We start from the raw sequence: 20,302 nt of genomic DNA on the forward strand, positions 1-20,302 counted from the left end.
GTCTGATTGCATAAGCTCATCTGGATTGGCCTGCAGCCAGATGAGCTAAAAAAGGAGAAAAATCCAACCTTTTGGAATACATTTATTTATTCAGAGAAAAACAAATCCCTCATCAAGAAATGATTATTTTCAACAAAAATACATGTGCCACTATTATTGGCACCCCTGCATTTAATACTTTGTACAACCTCCATTTGGCAGTGAAACAACACTGAGTTTTCTTTTATAACATTTTATAATGTTGGAGATACAGAGCAGGGCATCTGAGACCATCTCTGGATCATCCAGGGTCTGGATAATCTTTACAAGGGGTGCCAATAATTGTGGCGGGCACTGTGTGTGTGTGTGTGCATGCGCGCACGCCATATAGTGGACTTGCATCTCATTCAGGATGTGTTCCACACCCAGTACTCCTCAGATAGGTTCTGTATTTACTGTGATCCTGACCTTGATAGAAGTGAGTGAGAGAGTGACAGTTGCATTTAGTCAGTGCATAGTCAGAGGCTATGTCAGTGTCAGGGATTTAAAAAAAAAAATCCCTCCGTGACACTGTCTCATGAACTTGACTACAGTGCACAGCACTATAAACTCAAATATAACAGCTCCATTGTAGCTATACATTTTGTGTTCCTGGAGTTTCAAGCTCATGCCTGTTGATTTTTACGTTGTTTATGTTCTGACCATTTAGTGTGCTTGATAGCTTTAATATAGCAATATGTCCAGTGATATAATGACATTTCCTATTATAATGCCATTTAATGGCAGAGTGTACACAGCCAAGCTAAAAAATATTTCAACTTCCAAACCCAAGCTAAAATTATGTTGTGTTGTATTTAATGAAGCATGTTTTAAATAACATTCATTCATTCATCTTCATAGCCAACATTTATATACAGTAGTAATGAGCAGAACTCATTAAGAATGGTCACATGAAGCATGACCATGAAAATAAACTACTTTGTGTGGCTGGTATTCATATTTTAATACATCCCCAATTTCAAAAAATTGGGAAGCTGGGTAAAATGTAAATAAAACTAGAATGTGATGATTTGCAAATCATAGAAACCCTATATTTCATTGAAAATAGTACAAAGACAACATATCAAATGCTAAAACTGAGATTTTTGTTTTTTGAAAAATGTAGGCTCATTTTTAAGTTTTGCAAGCAACAGGTTTCAAAAAAGTTGGGACAGGGAAATGTTTACCTCTGTGCTGTATCACCTTTACTTTTAACAACACTCTGTAAACTTTTGGGAACTGAGGAGACCAATTCCTGACCAATTTTAATGTGAAATCCATCCATCCATTATCCATAACCGCTTGTCCTGTGCAGGGTTGTGGGCAAGCTGGAGCCTATCCCAGCTGACTATGGGCGAGAGGCCGTGTACACCCTGGACAAGTTGCCAGATCATTGCAGGGGTGACACATAGAGACAAACAACCATTCACATTCACACCTACGGTCAATTTAGAGCCACCAATTAGCCTAGCCTGCATGTCTTTGGACTGTGGGGGAAACTGAAGCACCCGGAGGAAACCCATGCAGATACGGGGAGAACATGCAAACTCCACACAGAAAGGCCCTCACCGGCTGCTGGGCTCAAACCCAGAACCTTTTTGCTGTGAGGCGACAGTGCCAACCACTACACCATCGTGCCACCCCCAATTTTAAAGTGAAATCTTATCCCATTATTACCTGATATAAAATTTCAGTTGCTAAACATTTCAGGGTCTAATTTGTCGTACTTAAGAAGAAGAAGAAGAAGAAGAAATCTTTAGTCACATGCACACTTCAAGCACAGTGAGATTCATCCTCTGCATTTAACCCATCTGAAGCAGTGAACACATGCACACACACCCAGAGCAGTGGGCAGCCACACTACAGCGCCCGAGGAGCAGTCAGGGGTTAAGTACCTTGCTCAAGGACACTTCAGCCCAAAGCCGTCCCACATTTTTGCACTTCATAATGCGTAAGATGTTTTCAGTGGGAGACAGGTCTGGACTGCAGGCAGGCCAGTCTAGCACCCAGACTCTCTTACTACGGCATGTAGTTGTAATATGTGCAAAAGGTTTGGCATTGTCTTGCTGAAATAAGCAAGGCCTTCCCTGAACAAAACATTGTCTTTATGGCAGCATGCTGCTCCAAAACCTGTCTCCAAAACCATCATTCAGCGTGAATTATGTCCTTCCAGATGTGCAAGATACCCATGCCGTGTACACTAATGCACCCCATACTATGCCAGGTGCTGGCTTTTGGAGAATTTCAAATTTTGATTTGTCAGACCACAGGACAGTTTTCCACTTCACCTCAGTCCGTTGTAAAAGAGCTCGGGCCCAGAGAAGGTGGTGGTGTTTCTGGATATTGTTTATATATGGTTTTAACTTGCATTTGTAGATGCAGTAATGAAGTGTTTTCACAGACAAGGGTTTTCTGAAGTGTTCCTGAGTTCATGCAGCGATTTCCACTACAGAATCGTGTCTGCTTTTAATGCAGTGTTGCCTGAGGATCACAGGCATCCAATGTCAGTTTTCAGCCTTGTCTCCTGCATACAGAGATTTCTCCAGAGTCTCTGAATCTTTTCATGATCTTATGTACCATAGATGATCTCATCTCATCTCATCTCATCTCATCTCATCTCATCTCATCTCATCTCATCTCATCTCATCTCATCTCATCTCATCTCATCTCATCTCATCTCATCTCATCTCATCATCTCTAGCTGCTTTATCCTGTTCTACAGGGTCGCAGGCAAGCTGGAGCCTATCCCAGCTGACTATGGGCGAAAGGCGGGGTACACCCTGGACAAGTCGCCAGGTCATCACAGGGCTGACACATAGACACAGACAACCATTCACACTCACATTCACACCTACGGTCAATTTAGAGTCACCAGTTAACCTAACCTGCATGTCTTTGGACTGTGGGGGAAACCAGAGCACCCGGAGGAAACCCATGTGGACACGGGGAGAACATGCAAACTCCGCACAGAAAGGCCCTCGTCGGCCACGGGGCTCGAACCCAGACCTTCTCACTGTGAGGCGACAGCGCTAACCACTACACCACTGTGCCACCCACCATAGATGATGTGATCCCCAAATTCTTTGCAGTTTTACATTGAGGAATGTTATTCTTAAATTGTTGCACTGTTTGCCCACACAATCTTTCACAGAGCAGTGAATCCATCCCCATCTTTACTTCTGAGAGACTCAGCCTCTCTGAGATGCTCTTTTTATACTCAATCATGTTCTGACCTGTTGCCAATTAACCAAATTAGTTTTTTTTTTAAACATTACACAACTTTTCCAGCCTTTTGTTGTCCCTGTCCCAACTTTTTTTTTAAACATGTTGCTGGCACTATGTAAATTCAAAATGAGCATATATATTTTTCAAAAAACCCCAAAATGTCTCAGTTTCAACATTTGATATGTCGTCTTTGTACTATGAAATATAGGGTTTCCATGATTTGCAAATCATTGTATTCTGTTTTAATTTACATTTCACACAGCGTCTTAACTTTTTTTGGAATCGTGGTTGTATATAGATTAAATTATTATCATGTATGAAATATTCCTGCACACCAAAAATCAAGCTGTTGGTAAAAATTCCACTCTTTATACACATCAACAATGTCACTTGATAGTTTAAAAACCTGTCAACCCTGCCTGGCATTACACTAGAACTGTGCGTTTCTGTGTAGTGAATTCTCTAAGGAGCGAGAAAAGGCTAAAGCACGTGGGGATTTTCAGAAGCTGCGGGAGAAGCAGCAGCTGGAGGAGGACCTGTGTGGCTATATGGACTGGATCATGCAGGCTGAGGACATTGATGAGTTTAATGAGGATGGAAACAGACGTGAGCCCACACATGCTCCTAGCTTTTAGATTTTATGTTTTTTACTCTCTAATACATCCAAATATTCTAGTAGATAGAATATCCGTACATAAATTGTCACCCATGCACATGATTGCGTCGGTATATTTCCTCCAAACTTACTTTGATCTCCTGCTTTCCCTTTCAGGTATGACCCTACGTGACCTGGCTGACAAAAAACGAGGAAAGTTCAGCTGGTTCACCCACTCCAACGAGACTCACGGTACGGCCAATCAGAGAGAGCCTTTCCAGCCATCAACTCCACCTACCTGCTAAATATAGCGCTCCTTGACTATCTTGAATCGTACATCATTGTACAAAATCTGGGCCTCTCTCTATTTGATTCACAGTAAATGAGTTGACCCTGTTCTAGATTTGATTGCCTGTATGCAGCTGACATTCAGAAATTAGAGTAGCCCTCTTCAGATTTCCTTTTGCATTTTTCCACCATGTCTCTGTGTCTTATGTTGTCTATATGTTTCTCTTGCTTTCTGATTTTGTAGCAAGCCTTCCAGCTAGTGAAACAGCCTCAGAAAACACAGAAAATATAGATGAAGAACACACTGACTGTTGTGCTACTTGCTGGTAAAACACACACACACACACACACACACGCACACACACACACACACCTAGGTACAAAGTAAAAGTAATTATGTCTTCTGTTTATGGTAGACGTTAGATATATTTGTGCAGCTGAGGACATTCTTTGCCTTGCTATAGTATGTTATTATTTCCATCAAGTTCATTTCACAGGTCTAGGCATTGTGTTGTGTGTGTCTTACTGTCTTATTATTTCTCTGTTCTGTTCTCTATTTTTTTGTTTTTTTCCCCCCTCAGCGCTTGGATAATGAAAAACCCCTGCTGGTGAGTATGAATCTGAGTTTACTGCTAGCAGATAAAACAGAAGGTTAATTAACATGCCAGAAAAATGATTTCATGCCATGGTAATATCCTTCAGCTATTAGCCTCCAGTTAATGGTCTTAATTATAGGGTAAAATGATTAAGGGCAAGTTAGATGTTTTAGCATTTTTAATTCAACCTAAAATTAGCTTATTTTTCATGTTTGCATAACTGTATGCTGTGTGTATGTGTATAGTGTGCTAACACTATGAACCTTTTTGGAATCAGGAATCCCTTTGAAGTGCATATCACGGGTAAATTCAGGAGCAAGATCAATGTAATTCTCCTATTTTATATTAAACTTTGGTCAAATATCTGTAACATTCTGCATTCTCTGCAATTTTTTTACCTTGCACAATACCAGAAAAATTCAGCTGAAATCAAGCCATTTGAGGCGAATTGGTCCGCCTCTGAAAAAACTTGGCATTTGGATTTCCCAGGAAACGTTGATTTTCGTGACGTCGCGTGCGGGATGCCTCCCTCTGAATCCTACGTCAGCGCTGGTTTGTTAATGAGAAAACGACCTGGTGGTTTTCTGCAAAGTTCTTCAACGTTATCGTGTAATTATTAAAATGGCTAACGGATGTATCGTAGGAGGGTGTAGCAACACCAATCTGGATGGGATTAGTACTCATCGTTTTCCAAAAGACCGGACAATGAGAGAGAAATGGGAGCGCTTGGTCTACACAGGCTGTGCACTTAAACCGTGCAAAGCTTGCACAGCCTGCTGGCGCTTCCGCAGATAACGTCACGATTCTGGCTCCAGACTCCCTTGGGATTTTTCCAGACGCGTTTTGTTATTTTATTTTTTTCTGCTGAAGACAGATGGCCTTGTGCAAAATTACCCTTCTGGATTAGTGTGTAAAGGGACATACTTTCATATAAAAAAAAAGAAATTGGTCCAGAATATGCCCTTTAAGTTTAAAATAAATTCCACATACCTGCTCAGCACAGATATTATATAAACATCACATAGAGCTTTTTATTCCTTTACTTTGCACCCATTCGGGCCATTTATAGGCCTATTCAATTTTGAGTTATTGAGGTTTGATTAAACACATTAGACCAGACAAATTGTCTAATAACTATAAGAGCTCAATCACGCATATAATAATGTTGGTAACAGTGGACTGTGATTTCCACCATTGTGACAGAATAAAAAAATGAGTACCCCCACCTCACCCCGCAATGCTTCCTAAACTTCTGATTTGTCATGGATGATCATTAATATTTCATCCCATCCAAGCACACACACACACACACACACACACACACACACACACACACACACACACACACACACACACACAAAAAAAAAAAAAAAACCAAGGATAATGCTTTATTAATTAACAATTATTCACTGAGCCTGAGGCAGATAATTGTTTTAGTATAAATACACAGGTGATTATTTTAAAAAATTGTATTTAAAAAAATAATTTATTTCAAACTTCAAAAGTGGCATGCAAATGTAATAAAGGCACACATAGTCTTGTGTCACTTATCTATGCTGAGTCACAAAAATACATTGTTTTAAAATAGATAAAATAAATCACAATTCCACCTTACCTTAGAATAGTTTTAGCATTTGTGGCTTTAACTTCATAGCATCTTTAGTGCTTTTAGGAACAGCATTTTCTTTCATAATTTGTAATTCTTCCTCACTCATAGTGACGAGACAATTGGCCACCATTTTGCCGAGTCGCTGGAGGTGATGATCAAGAAATAGTTAGAATCTCTCGACCAATTATTGTGCACGATTTTCTATAATCACCTGTGTATTTATGTGAAAAAATATTAATTTTGTTAATTAAAAGACATTTCATGTCTTAAAGTAATGATAAATGTTGTTTCTCTTTACTTAGTTGAGCGGTTCTTGACAATGTGGACTACTACAGTTGTGGAATAGGGCTATTTACTGTATTGTTATTATTTACTGTTTACTGTTTGATCTCAAATGCATTAAGAAGGCAAGACATTCCACTAATTAGCTTTTCACGAGGCACACCTGTTAATTAAAAAGCATTCCAGGTGACTCCCTCATGAAGCTGGTTAAGATAATGCCAATAGTGTGCAAAGCGTCATCAAGGTAAACACTGGCTACTTTGAAGAATCTAAAATATCAAACATATTTTGGTTTTTTTAACACTTGCTTTTTGTTTGCCACATAATTCCATATATGTTCCATATGCTATTTCATAGTTTTGATGTCTTCAGTATTGTTCTACAATGTAGAAAATAGACAAAATACAGAAAAACTTTTGAATGAGTGTGGGTGTTCAAACTTTTGACTGGTATTGTATGTCAGCTGACAATCCTGTTATAATACTTACAGTAGTAGTACGACAGTCAGTGCTGTGTCAGATGATGAGGAGTCAGACTGGATGTACACACACACACACACACACACACACACACACACACACACACACACACACACACACACAGTATATAGGATGGCATATGCAAGGTGTTCTAAGGCCCAATTTCAACATGAAAGAAGTCTGATTACACAATAACTGTCAGGAGATGCAGCCTAGCAAGCAAGAAAGAGAATGAAAGAGCATCAGAGTGTAAACAAAACAAACAGGTTTGACAGTGTGAACGTGATACAACACTAAAAGAAGAAAAATGATTAATGTATATAAGAAGTTTTATTTTTTTATTTTAGCACAGTTACACTGGTATGTGATCGCGAGTCGGCCTAGTGGTTAGCGTGTCCGCCCCTTGACTAGGAGATCGTGAGTTCTATTCGTGGCCGGGTCATACCAAAGACCATCATAAAAATGGTACCTACAGTACGGCCATCTGGCAAGGCACGCTGCAATACAGATGCGAGTAGGAAGTCAAACTCTCACGGTTACCAGAGGACTAGCCCCCCACTGTACCCCTAGCTATATAATACTGTAGGTGAGAGGACGAGGGCTATAGAAACGGAGATTGGTGCCCCCCAATGCACCTCAAAAGACTACTCAGTACTGGGATGGGGGACTGCCTGGGAAGACCAGGTCCTGGCACAGGAGGGACTTTGACTTTTTGAGAGTGGATTACATGAGCACCACTGCTTGATGAGCCAGTCACAGTAAGTGGCAGATGCTAAAGGACAAGTTCTGTCAGAGACTCTGACAGTCACTTTGATGAACACATAAAAGTTATTTTATTCTCATCACACTTTTCTACCACTGAGCAGCTGCAAGTCACAAATACTTGGGTTATATCCCAAATTGCATGCTGCTATACCACAATCTGTTTCATTACCATTTATCTATATCATAAGCGGCAAAGTTTTTTGTTTGTCTTGAGCTAATGTCGCCATTTCTTGACGGATTTTCACCAAATTTGGCAAGTAGTCCCGGGGATGACCCGGAATTTTGCAGATCTCATCTCATCTCATTATCTCTAGCCGCTTTATCCTGTTCTACAGGGTCGCAGGCAAGCTGGAGCCTATCCCAGCTGACTGCGGGCGAAAGGCGGGGTACACCCTGGACAAGTCAGCAGGTCATCACAGAATTTTGCAGATATAAACAAAATTCATGTACGGGCCCCAGGGAGGTACAACATCCACCACCCCCTCCCTCAATGCCTTTCATGTTACATTTATCAACACAAACTCTCGACAGATCTTCACTAAACTTGGCACGTAGGTACAGGAGATAGCCACAATTTGGAAGAACTCAGAAATGCCATATTTGGGCCCCAGGGGGTCCCTGGTGGGCCCCTGGGTGGTGGATGTTTGGATTTTTGTTTGTCTTGGGTTAACATCACCATTTCTCAACGGATCTTCACCAAATTTGACATGGAAGTCTGGGGCCAACCCAGAATTTTGCAAAACCCGAGCAACGCTGGGTAACCTGATAGTACTGTATATACGACTTAGTGTACATCTTGTGGTTTGGTACACAGCTTTGAATTGTTTATATATGGTAAAATGTTACATCTTTAATATTTTACCTTTAATTAGTGTAATTTATAATGATTGGCTATATCACTTTTCTCTGTGCATTTCAAGGTTTACATATTTACATGAGGTGTGTTTTGTCTATTTTTGTTTGTCATCAGTCGCACATTGCGCCGGTGGAACCGTGGCATTCGGAGAACCTGCCGAAAGGCCGTGAAATCTGTGACATTCTATTGGCTGGTGTTGATTCTGGTGTTTCTCAACACAGCACTAAGTGCATCAGAGCACTATAACCAACCAGACTGGCTCACTGACGTGCAGGGTGCGTATACAAGACACCATTTATCTTTTATGTACGTTTCACATATCATTATTCACCATCTATCTGCCCAGTTCTATTAGAGTCTCACCTATGAAAACATTTGTGTAATAAGTATCTAAATAATAGGGCTAAGAAGAGAAGTAAATTTTGAAAAAGGCAAACAATGGGACAAAATTATCAGTAAATAGTGATACACTTGTTTACTCAAACCAAATCATTAATTGTGCTAGTTTTGTGAACTAAAGAACTAAACTTCTCAGAACAGATTTTGAACTTGTCCTGAATTATGGCATTGTAGCATGAACATGTCTAACTGTTGGGTCTTAAAATAAATCCTACTTAATGACATCCTTAGCCCTGTATATAAAATTCATCCTGCCCATTTTTTTCTTTTTCTTTTCTTTTTTTTTGTAGAAATTGCCAACAAGGTGCTACTGTCTCTTTTCACGGTTGAGATGTTGCTGAAGATGTACAGTTTGGGATTGCAGGCCTACTTTGTAGCCTTCTTCAATCGTTTTGACTGTTTTGTGGTGTGTGGAGGAATTCTGGAGACTGTGCTGGTGGAGATGGAGATCATGCCACCTCTCGGCATTTCTGTGCTGCGCTGTGTTCGGTTGCTTAGGATCTTCAAAGTTACACGGTATGCAGGCTATACTCAGAAAAGGACACAAAAACTGATTCCCCAAAGTACTGTAGCACAAACAAAAATCTTTAAATGGTAGAGAAAATATTACACTGACTGCTCTTTTTTGCTCTCTTTACCTCCTGAAGTTGCAGTTGTCACTAGCAATAATGTTAATTCATCTTTGTAACTCGGAGGGCTGGATAAAAATAAACAGAGGTCTAAACGTTTACTTGCTAGCACAATTGTATTTGTAAGCAGAAGATTTATTGTATTATGTTGTATTATATTTGAATGGTGATTATAGAGTGGTGCTTGAAAGTTTGTGAACCCTTTAGAATTTTCTATATTTCTGCATAAATATGACCTAAAACATCATCAGATTTTCACACAAGTCCTAAAAGTAGATAAAGAAAACCCAGTTAAACAAATGAGACAAAAATATTATACTTGGTCATTTATTTATTGAGGAAAATGATCCAATGTTACATATCTGTGAGTGGCAAAAGTATGTGAACCTCTAGGATTAGCAGTTAATTTGAAGGTGAAATTAGAGTCGGGTGTTTTCAATCAATGGGATGACAATCAGGTGTGAGTGGGCACCCTGTTTTATTTAAAGAACAGGGATCGATCAAAGTCTGATCTTCACAACACATGTTTGTGGAAGTGTATCATGGCACGAACAAAGGAGATTTCTGAGGACCTCAGACAAAGCATTGTTGATGCTCATCAGGTTGGAAAAGGTTACAAAACCATCTCTAAAGAGTTTGGACTCCACCAATCCACGGTCAGACAGATTGTGTACAAATGGAGGAAATTCAAGACCATTGTTACCCTCCCCAGGAGTGGTCGACCAACAAAGATCACTCCAAGAGCAAGGCGTGTAATAGTCGGCGAGGTCACAAAGGACCCCAGGGTAACTTCTAAGCAACTGAAGGCCTCTCTCACATTGACTAATGTTAATGTTCATGAGTCCACCATCAGGAGAACTCTGAACAACAATGGTGTGCATGGCAGGGTTGCAAGGAGAAAACCACTGCTCTCCAAAAAGAACATTGCTGCTCACCTGCAGTTTGCTAAAGATCACATGGACAAGCCAGAAGGCTATTGGAAAAACGTTTTGTGGACGGATGAAACCAAAATAGAACTTTTTGGTTTAAATGAGAAGCGTTATGTTTGGAGAAAGGAAAACATTGCATTCCAGCATAAGAACCTTATCCCATCTGTGAAACATGGTGGTGGTAGTATCATGGTTTGGACCTGTTTTGCTGCATCTGGGCCAGGACAGCTTGCCATCATTGATAGAACAATGAATTCTGAATTATACCAGCGAATTCTAAAGGAAAATGTCAGGACATCTGTCCATGAACTGAATCTCAAGAGAAGGTGGGTCATGCAGCAAGACAACGACCCTAAGCACACAAGTCGTTCTACCAAAGAATGGTTAAAGAAGAATAAAGTTAATGTTTTGGAATGGCCAAGTCAAAGTCCTGACCTTAATCCAATCGAAATGTTGTGGAAGGACCTGAAGCGAGCAGTTCATGTGAGGAAACCCACCAACATCCCAGAGTTGAAGCTGTTCTGTATGGAGGAATGGGCTAAAATTCCTCCAAGCCGGTGTGCAGGACTGATCAACAGTTACCGGAAACATTTAGCTGCAGTTATTGCTGCACAAGGGGTTCACACCAGAGACTGAAAGCAAAGGTTCACATACTTTTGCCACTCACGCATATGTAATATTGGATCATTTTCCTCAATAAATAAATGACCAAGTATAATATTTTTGTCTCATTTGTTTAACTGGGTTCTCTTTATCTACTTTTAGGACTTGTGTGAAAGTCTGATGATGTTTTAGGTCATATTTATGCAGAAATACAGAAAATTCTAAAGGGTTCACAAACTTTCAAGCACCACTGTATATTGTTGTGTGTTGCATTTTTCCATTTAAAAAAAAAAAATCAAAACCTGTGGGTACATCATATCCAGAATGGCATTTCATTAGGAAAAGGATGCATCAAAACAACAAATGAACATATTAAATATTGCTATATTTTTAGAATTTTTATAATACTATTTTTATAATATTTAACAAATCTCTGTTTAATTGGGAAGAAACAGAAAAACAGCAAATCCTACCAATAATCTGTGGAAAAAATAAATAGGAAAAAGTGTCTTGAGCTCCAGGGAAAACTGATATCAGTGAAGAAGCCTGGTTCAAAAGCATGCATCTTTATTCAAATCATTTTTAATATAGATGAGATTTTTTTTGTTCTATCCTATACATTTTTAGACACACACACACACACACACACACACACACACACACACACACACACAATGTATAAATTAAAAAAAAAAATACATACACAGTTAGGTCCATAAATATTTGGACAGAGGCAACATTTTTTAAATTTTGGTTCTGTACATTACCACAATGAATTTTGAACAAAACAATTCAGATGCAGTTGAAGTTCAGACTTTCAGCTTTAATTCAGTGGGTTGAACAAAATGATTGCATAAAAATGTGAGGAACTAAAGCATTTTTTAAACACAATCCCTTCATTTCAGGGGCTCAAAAGTAATTAGACAAATTAAATAATCGTAAATAAAATGTTCATTTCTAATACTTGGTTGAAAACCCTTTGTTGGCAATGACTGCCTGAAGTCTTGAACTCATGGACATCACCAGACACTGTGTTTCCTCCTTTTTAATGCTCTGCCAGGCCATTATTGCAGCGGTTTTCAGTTGCTGTTTGTTTGTGGGCCTTTCTGTCTGAAGTTTAGTCTTTAACAAGTGAAATGCATGCTCAATTGGGTTGAGATCAGGTGACTGACTTGGCCATTCAAGAATATTCCACTTGTTTGCTTTAATAAACTCCTGGGTTGCTTTGGCTTTATGTTTTGGGTCATTGTCCATCTGTATTATGAAACGCCGATTATTATTTGGCTGCATTTGGCTGGATTTGAGCACACAGTATGTCTCTGAATACCTCAGAATTCATCCGGCTGCTTCTGTCCTGTGTCACATCATCAATAAACACTAGTGACCCAGTGCCACTGGCAGCCATGCATGCCCAAGCCATCACACTGCCTCCGCCGTGTTTTACAGATGATGTGGTATGCTTTGGATCATGAGCTGTACCACGCCTTTGCCATACTTTTTTCTTTCCATCATTCTGGTAAAGGTTGATCTTGGTTTCATCTGTCCAAAGAATGTTCTTGCAGAACTGTGCTGGCTTTTTTAGATGTTTTTTAGCAAAGTCCAATCTAGCCTTTTTATTCTTGAGGCTTATGAGTGGCTTGCACCGTGCCGTGAACCCTCTGTATTTACTTTCATGCAGTCTTCTCTTTATGGTAGATTTGGATATTGATACGCCTACCTCCTGGAGAGTGTTGTTCACTTGGTTGGCTGTTGTGAAGGGGTTTCTCTTCACCATGGAAATTATTCTGCGATCATCCACCACTGTTGTCTTCTGTGGGCGTCCAGGTCTTTTTGCATTGATGAGTTCACCAGTGCTTTCTTTCTTTCTCAGGATGTACCAAACTGTAGATTTTGCCACTCCTAATATTGTAGCAATTTCTCGGATGGGTTTTTTCTGTTTTCGCAGCTTAAGGATGGCTTGTTTCACCTGCATGGAGAGCTCCTTTGACCACATGTTTTCTTCACAGCAAAATCTTCCAGATGCAAGCACCACACGTCAAATCAACTCCAGGCCTTTTATCTGCTTAATTGAGAATGACATAATGAAGGAATGGCCCACACCTGCCCATGAAATAGCCTTTGAGTCAATTGTCCAATTACTTTTGGTCCCTTTAAAAACAGGGTGGCACATGTTAAGGAGCTGAAATTCCTAAACCCTTCATCCAATTTTAATGTGGATACCCTCAAATGAAAGCTGAAAGTCTGGACTTTATGTCCATATCCATTATATAACTATAACTTAAATATGTTTCAGTAAACAGGTAAAAAAACAAAATTATATAATATGTATCCAAATATATATGGACCTAACTGTATATATAAAGGCCTTAAAAATAATGAAATTAAATCTCATCTCATCTCATTATCTCTAGCCGCTTTATCCTTCTACAGGGTCGCAGGCAAGCTGGAGCCTATCCCAGCTGACTACGGGCGAAAGGCGGGGTACACCCTGGACAAGTCGCCAGGTCATCACAGGGCTGACATATAGATACAGACAACCATTCACACTCACATTCACACCTACGGTCAATTTAGAGTCACCAGTTAACCTAACCTGCATGTCTTTGGACTGTGGGGGAAACCGGAGCACCCGGAGGAAACCCACGCGGACACGGGGAGAACATGCAAACTCCACACAGAAAGGCCCTCGCCGGCCCCGGGGCTCGAACCCAGGACCTTCTTGCTGTGAGGCGACAGCGCTAACCACTACACCACCGTGCCGCCCCATGAAATTAAATGTTTCAGAATAAAAAAAAAAACTATAAACAGCAGTAAGCCATAATAAATTAAACAAAGTCAATATTTGGTGTGAGACAACCCTTTGTTGAAAAAAAAAAGTAGTCACAGGTACAATGAGTGCAGTTTTACAGTGGTGCTGGAAAGTTTGTGAACCCTTTAGAATTTTCTATATTTCTGCATAAATATGACCTAAAACATCAGATTTTCACACAAGTCCTAAAAGTCGATAAAGAGAACCCAGTTAAACAAATGAGACAAAAATATTATATTTGTTCATTTATTTATTGAGGAAAATGATCCAATATTACATATCTCTGAGTGGCAAAAGTATGAGAACCTTTGCTTTCAGTATCTGGTGTGACCCCCTTGTGCAGCAATAACTGCAACTAAACATTTCCAGTAACCGTTGATCAGTCCTGCACACCGGCTTGGAGGAATTTTAGCCCATTCCTCCATACAGAACAGCTTCAACTCTGGGATGTTGGTGGGTTTCCTCACATGAACTGCTCGCTTCAGGTCCTTCCACAACATTTTGATTGGATTAAGGTCAGGACTTTGACTTGGCCATTCCAAAACATCAACTTTATTCTTCTTTAACCATTCTTTGGTAGAACGACTTGTGTGCTTAGGGTCGTTGTCTTGCTGCATGACCCACCTTCTCTTGAGATTCAGTTCATGGACAGATGTCCTGACATTTTCCTTTAGAATCCGCTGGTTTAATTCAGAATTCATTGTTCCATCGATGATGGCAAGCCACCCTGGCCCAGATGCAGCAAAACAGGCCCAAACCATGATACTACCACCACCATGTTTCACAGATAGGATACGGTTCTTATGCTGGAATGCAGTGTTTTCCTTTCTCCAAACATAACGCTTCTCAAATAAACCAAAAAGTTCTATTTTGGTCTCATCCGTCCACAAAACATTTTTCAATAGCCTTCTGGCTTGTCTATGTGAACTTTAGCAAACTGCAGACGAGCAGCAGTGTTCTTTTTGGAGAGCAGTAGCTTTCTCCTTGCAACCCTGCTATGCACACCATTGTTGTTCCGTGTTCTCCTGATGGTGGACTCATGAACATTAACATTAGCCAATGAGAGAGAGGCCTTCAGTTGCTTAGAAGTTACCCTGGGGTCCTTTGTGACCTCGCCGACTATTACACGCCTTGCTCTTGGAGTGATCTTTGTTGGTCAGCAACTCCTGGGGAGGGTAACAATGGTCTTGAATTTCCTCCATTTGTACACAGTCTGTCTGACTGTGGATTGGTGGAGTCTGAACTCTTTCTTTTACTCATTTCAAGCTTTAAATTATCTTATTCTGTTGGCAGATAATTTTGTTTCTTTCCAGAATTAAATGCTTAAAATTAGCAAAATTGTCTGCCAATAGAATAAGACAATTTACAGCTTGAAATGAGGAAAAGTGTCTAAAAGTAATCTAAATAAACTTATATTTGAGTCCAAATAATCTTCTAATACGAAATATTTGATAAATTTACCCATATTAAAGATATTTTTTCTTAACAAGAAATCATTTTTTTGCAGTGAGATGGTTTTGTAACCTTTTCCAGCCTGATGAGCATCAACAACGCTTTTTCTGAGGTCCTCAGAAATCTCCTTTGTTCGTGCCATGATACACTTCCACAAACATGTGTTGTGAAGATCAGACTTTGATAGATCCCTGTTCTTTAAATAAAACAGGGTGCCCACTCACACCTGATTGTCATCCCATTGATTGAAAACACCTGACTCTAATTTCACCTTCAAATTAACTGCTAATCCTAGAGGTTCACATACTTTTGCCACTCACAGATATGTAACATTGGATCATTTTCCTCAATAAATAAATGACCAAGTATAATATTTTTGTCTCATTTGTTTAACTGGGTTCTCTTTATCTACTTTTAGGACTTGTGTGAAAATCTGATGATGTTTTAGGTCATATTTATGCAGTAATATATATATATAAAATATAAAACTCTGTGCGTGTGTATGTGTGAGATATTATTGTCCAGTTTTTGCCTGCTGATGGCGTCACAGTTTATATAATCAACATCATAATAATAATAATAAAAAGCAATACCATGCACTTAGAGTAAGGAGGGTTTTTTTTACCTGTTTAAACCTGGGAAAAGGAGAATGTTTTAAATTTGATGATTTAAGGACTCAGGAGTTAAGATCATCTTTAATTTACACTGCTTTGAGGAAACTGAATTCCTTTCTTTGCAATCGTGCTGATTTATTGTCCCCATGTTGAATTTTATACATTTGTCTTCTTTTGGGATTGAATGAAAGCGCTATTGATTGGTGTGCTATTTTCTTGACACCCCACAGCCACTGGACAGCTCTGTCCAATTTGGTGGCATCTCTACTCAACTCTATGAAGTCCATTGCATCTCTGTTGCTGCTGCTTTTCCTCTTCCTCATTATCTTTGCTCTGCTGGGGATGCAGCTCTTTGGTGGCAAGTTCAACTTTGATGAGACACATACGAAAAGAAGCACCTTTGATGCTTTTCCGCAGGCCCTTCTCACCTGTTTTCAGGTCAGACTGGCTGATGAGATCAAATTGATGAGGTCTGAGGACTGTCAAATATTTTTAAAGGAAAATGTGCATGAATAATGTTATTTGGGTAAAATTAAGTAAATGTTAACAATACATTTAAAATATTTAACAGTATATTTGAAATCGATTTTTAACCGAACAAAATGTGTTTTATCTTTTTTTTCTTTTTTAAATGTATTTAATAATATAATATTCTTAAATATTTGCCTAAGGGCAGTGGATTAACCATGTGTCTTATCAAGCCTGATTTTGGTGCTCAGATCCTGACAGGTGAGGACTGGAACATGGTGATGTATGATGGAATTATGGCGTATGGAGGCCCCGTGTTTCCTGGTATGATTGTGTGTCTGTATTTTGTCATTCTCTTCATCTGTGGTAACTGTATCCTTTTTTGCTTACTGAGACAGCTGTGTACAGACCTAAATATAGAAGCTTAATATACAGTATTTACTCATACAGGACTGCTTGGTACATTTTGCCACAAGATCCCCATTAAATTTGGAGACAACTAATCTTTTTAGATTTATACTAGTGCATCTCAAGAAATTAGAATATCATGAAAAAGTTTGTTTTTTTCATAATTTAATTCAAAAAGGTAATATTTCACAGGGCTCGAAATTCATACATTTTTTCACCAGCCAGCCGGACTAGTTACCTTCCAAAGTAACTCGCCAAACAGAAAATCAACTAGCCAAAATTTGTTCATGTATGAATTTTACTTCTGTCAAAAATAACGCAAAAGAGAGTAGTTGTTCATGACTAATGTGCATTTATTTCAAGACCTGAGTATTTTGATACTGTTGTTAAATACATAAATGAGAACAACACAGAGCACCATAATATAATATCAACAAACTAGAAAAGCACTCGGAGAGCGCAGACCTCCGCCAAGAATCCTTTAAAAAAATCTGGGATCCAGAAAGTGATCCGGATCACCGCCAAAATTTAATGGATTGTTACTTGTGCCCAGTCACACCTCTGGAAAAAATTTCAGAGCAATCCGTTCATTACTTTTTCCGTAATGTTGCTAACAGACAAACGAACAAACAAACAAACAAACAAACAAACAAACAAACAAACAAACAAACAGACCAACGCTACCAAAAACATAACCTCCTTGGCAGAGGTAATAATAATATATTGGAAAACTTGGCAACTTGGTGTACGAGTATTGAAAACAAATATACTTACTATCATGACTATAGCACCCAAAATATGTCCAACATGCTTTGTAGTGCTGCTGCCTTTCGTGATGACAGGTTTTTTTGCACACTTTACAAATTGGCATTTGCTGTTCCACGTCCTCCTCACGATATCCAAAAAAATGCCAGATGACTGACCCCTTACTAGTTCTTTCAGGAACCAATTCGTCCGCTTCCATTTTTAATTTGTCGCTGAAATTGACAGAGCTTACACGGTAGCCTATGCAACACCAGCGATTGCACGAACTGAGTCAGCGCTGTAAACCGAAACTAGAAAATCTTCCCGCAAGTTCCTTTCAGCACCTAGATGCCGCACAGGATTGGTTGGTGAGTGTGTGACGTTATTATTTTTTTTTACCCTTAGGCAGCCTCTCACGTTACTGCCTGAGGGACAGGGAGAAAACCACCGGAAAAGGTTTTAAACAAACGCAACAAACACAAGTCGGCAGATGACCATCAAATACTCGATAGTTACAGTATAATAATTTTATGTATCTCACACAGAATTTTTGGAGATATATCGAGTATATTCGATATATCGCACAGCCCTAGTCTGAATCTTCGCTTCATATATATTTTTTATTTTCAACTAGCCAGCCGGGCTGGCTAGTGACAGGAATTACCCGCCAAATGACAAATTAAGTCGCCTCGGGCGACCGGACCACTGCGAATTTTGAGCCCTGTTTCATATATTCTATATTCACTACACTTAAAGTACAATATTTCAGGCCTTTTTTTGTTTTAATTTTGATGACTATGGCTTATAGCTCATGAAAATCAGAAATCCAGTATCTCAAAATATTTGAATATTTCATTTCAGGTTTGAGTAAAACAGTATAAATGCCATGTATCTCTTGGTCTAGTTCAGTACACAGAACCACAATCATAGGGAAGACTACTCACTTGACAGTTGTCCAAAAGACGATCATTGACACCCTCCACAAGGAGAGTAAGCCACAGAAGGTCGTTGCTGAAAAGGCTGGCTGGAAAAGGTGCACAAACAACAGGGATGACCGCAGCCTTGAGAGAAACGTTGATTCAGGAACTTGGGAGAGCTTCACAAGGAGTGGACTGAGGCTGGTGTCGGCGCATCAAGAGCCACCACGCACAGATGTCTTCAGGAAAGGGGCTACAACTGTCGTATTCCTAATATCAAGTCACTCCTGATCCAGAGACAGCGTCAGAAGTGTCTTACCTGGGCCAAGGAGAGAAAGAACTGGACTGTTGCTCAGTGACCCAAAGTCCTCTTTTCAGATGAAAGTAAATTTTGCATTTCACTTGAAACATTTTGCATTTCATTTAAAACTTCACACTGGACTTCAAACACCTTGGATTCTATGCCTCTCCACTCTTTCTCCAGACTCTAGGACCTTGATTTCAAAATGAAGTGCAAAATTTACTTTTTTATAATCTTCTAATTTTTTTAGATGCACTAGTATCTATAGTAGTCAGACTATGTATGGATTTTCACTTTCCTGGTCATACTGGGGCCTTAACTAACTTTCTCTCAGATATCCTACTGAATGTCTTCTTGGCTATCGCTGTGGACAATTTAGCAGGGGCAGATGGGGATGACAAAAAGAATGAGTAAACATTGTTAACTACTTTATATACCATGCTCTAAAACCTGTCTGAAATGCATTAAATATTATGTATGAGTGTAAAGATATTTAACTGGATAAATAATCCTTCATGTTACAATATGACATTGATCTGAAATTGTTAGGTGACAGAATCAAGATTGTTTTTAGGAAGGAGTTTTTCAAAATAATTTAAGGCATTAGTAGTGACCTTTAGACCTCGAGTTGGTCTAGTGGTTAGCATGTCCACCTCTCAACCGGGAGCTCACAAGTTTTACTCGCGGTTGGGTCATACCAAAGACCATCATAACTTGCCTCTCAACCGGGAGATCGCGAATTCTACTTGTGGTTGGGCCATACCAAAGACCATCATAAATTAAAGACCAGTACCACTGTAGTAGTACCATTTTCGTGATAAGGTTTCCCTACACATCATTTGGAATTGCAGTCGTATGATCTCGAAGTAGGCACTTTTCAGCCACATTGAGTGACAGAGACAGATTCATTGATATCTAGAATTCAAAGTTGTGAAGGTAGTGGATTTTTTTACTCATTTCCCATAGATTGTGTTTTCTCTCTCTCTCTCTCTCTCTCTCTCTCTCTCTGTGTGTGTGTATATCATTTGATTTCATTTCTTACAGAAAAAAGAACCAGGGAGAGGAGGCTGAGGAAGAAGGAGAGAATACAGAGGCGAAGGTTTGACCGGAACATTTTATTATAGTGCGTGAAAGAGGATTATCAGGTCTATGCTGAGGATTTTTCACTTGTTTTCTTCATTCAGATTGACATGGATGAGTATGAGGAAGAGGAGGAGCAAGATGAAGGAGATGATGAAGGTAAAGAAAAAAAATTAAAATATTGATGAATATAGTTATCGTGCAAATTTTTAGCATATGCTACCTTTCTGTATTTT

At 39.4% G+C, this 20,302-nt stretch overlaps 1 protein-coding gene across 1 annotated transcript in view; it reads left to right on the forward strand.

The window, feature by feature from the left end:
* Positions 1–20,302, forward strand: part of cacna1fb (calcium channel, voltage-dependent, L type, alpha 1F subunit) — a 158,850-nt gene that overhangs the window by 60,123 nt on the left and 78,425 nt on the right. The window contains exons 9-19 of the mRNA XM_060931944.1: positions 3,698–3,849; positions 4,016–4,090; positions 4,371–4,452; positions 4,708–4,734; positions 8,828–8,988; positions 9,403–9,628; positions 16,379–16,586; positions 16,868–16,988; positions 19,321–19,396; positions 20,031–20,085; positions 20,171–20,225. Coding sequence (XP_060787927.1) covers positions 3,698–3,849; positions 4,016–4,090; positions 4,371–4,452; positions 4,708–4,734; positions 8,828–8,988; positions 9,403–9,628; positions 16,379–16,586; positions 16,868–16,988; positions 19,321–19,396; positions 20,031–20,085; positions 20,171–20,225 — 1,238 coding nt within the window. The remainder of the gene's footprint in view (positions 1–3,697; positions 3,850–4,015; positions 4,091–4,370; positions 4,453–4,707; positions 4,735–8,827; positions 8,989–9,402; positions 9,629–16,378; positions 16,587–16,867; positions 16,989–19,320; positions 19,397–20,030; positions 20,086–20,170; positions 20,226–20,302) is intronic.

Source organism: Neoarius graeffei, chromosome 10 (assembly GCF_027579695.1).
Source record: "Neoarius graeffei isolate fNeoGra1 chromosome 10, fNeoGra1.pri, whole genome shotgun sequence".
NCBI lineage: Eukaryota > Metazoa > Chordata > Actinopteri > Siluriformes > Ariidae > Neoarius > Neoarius graeffei.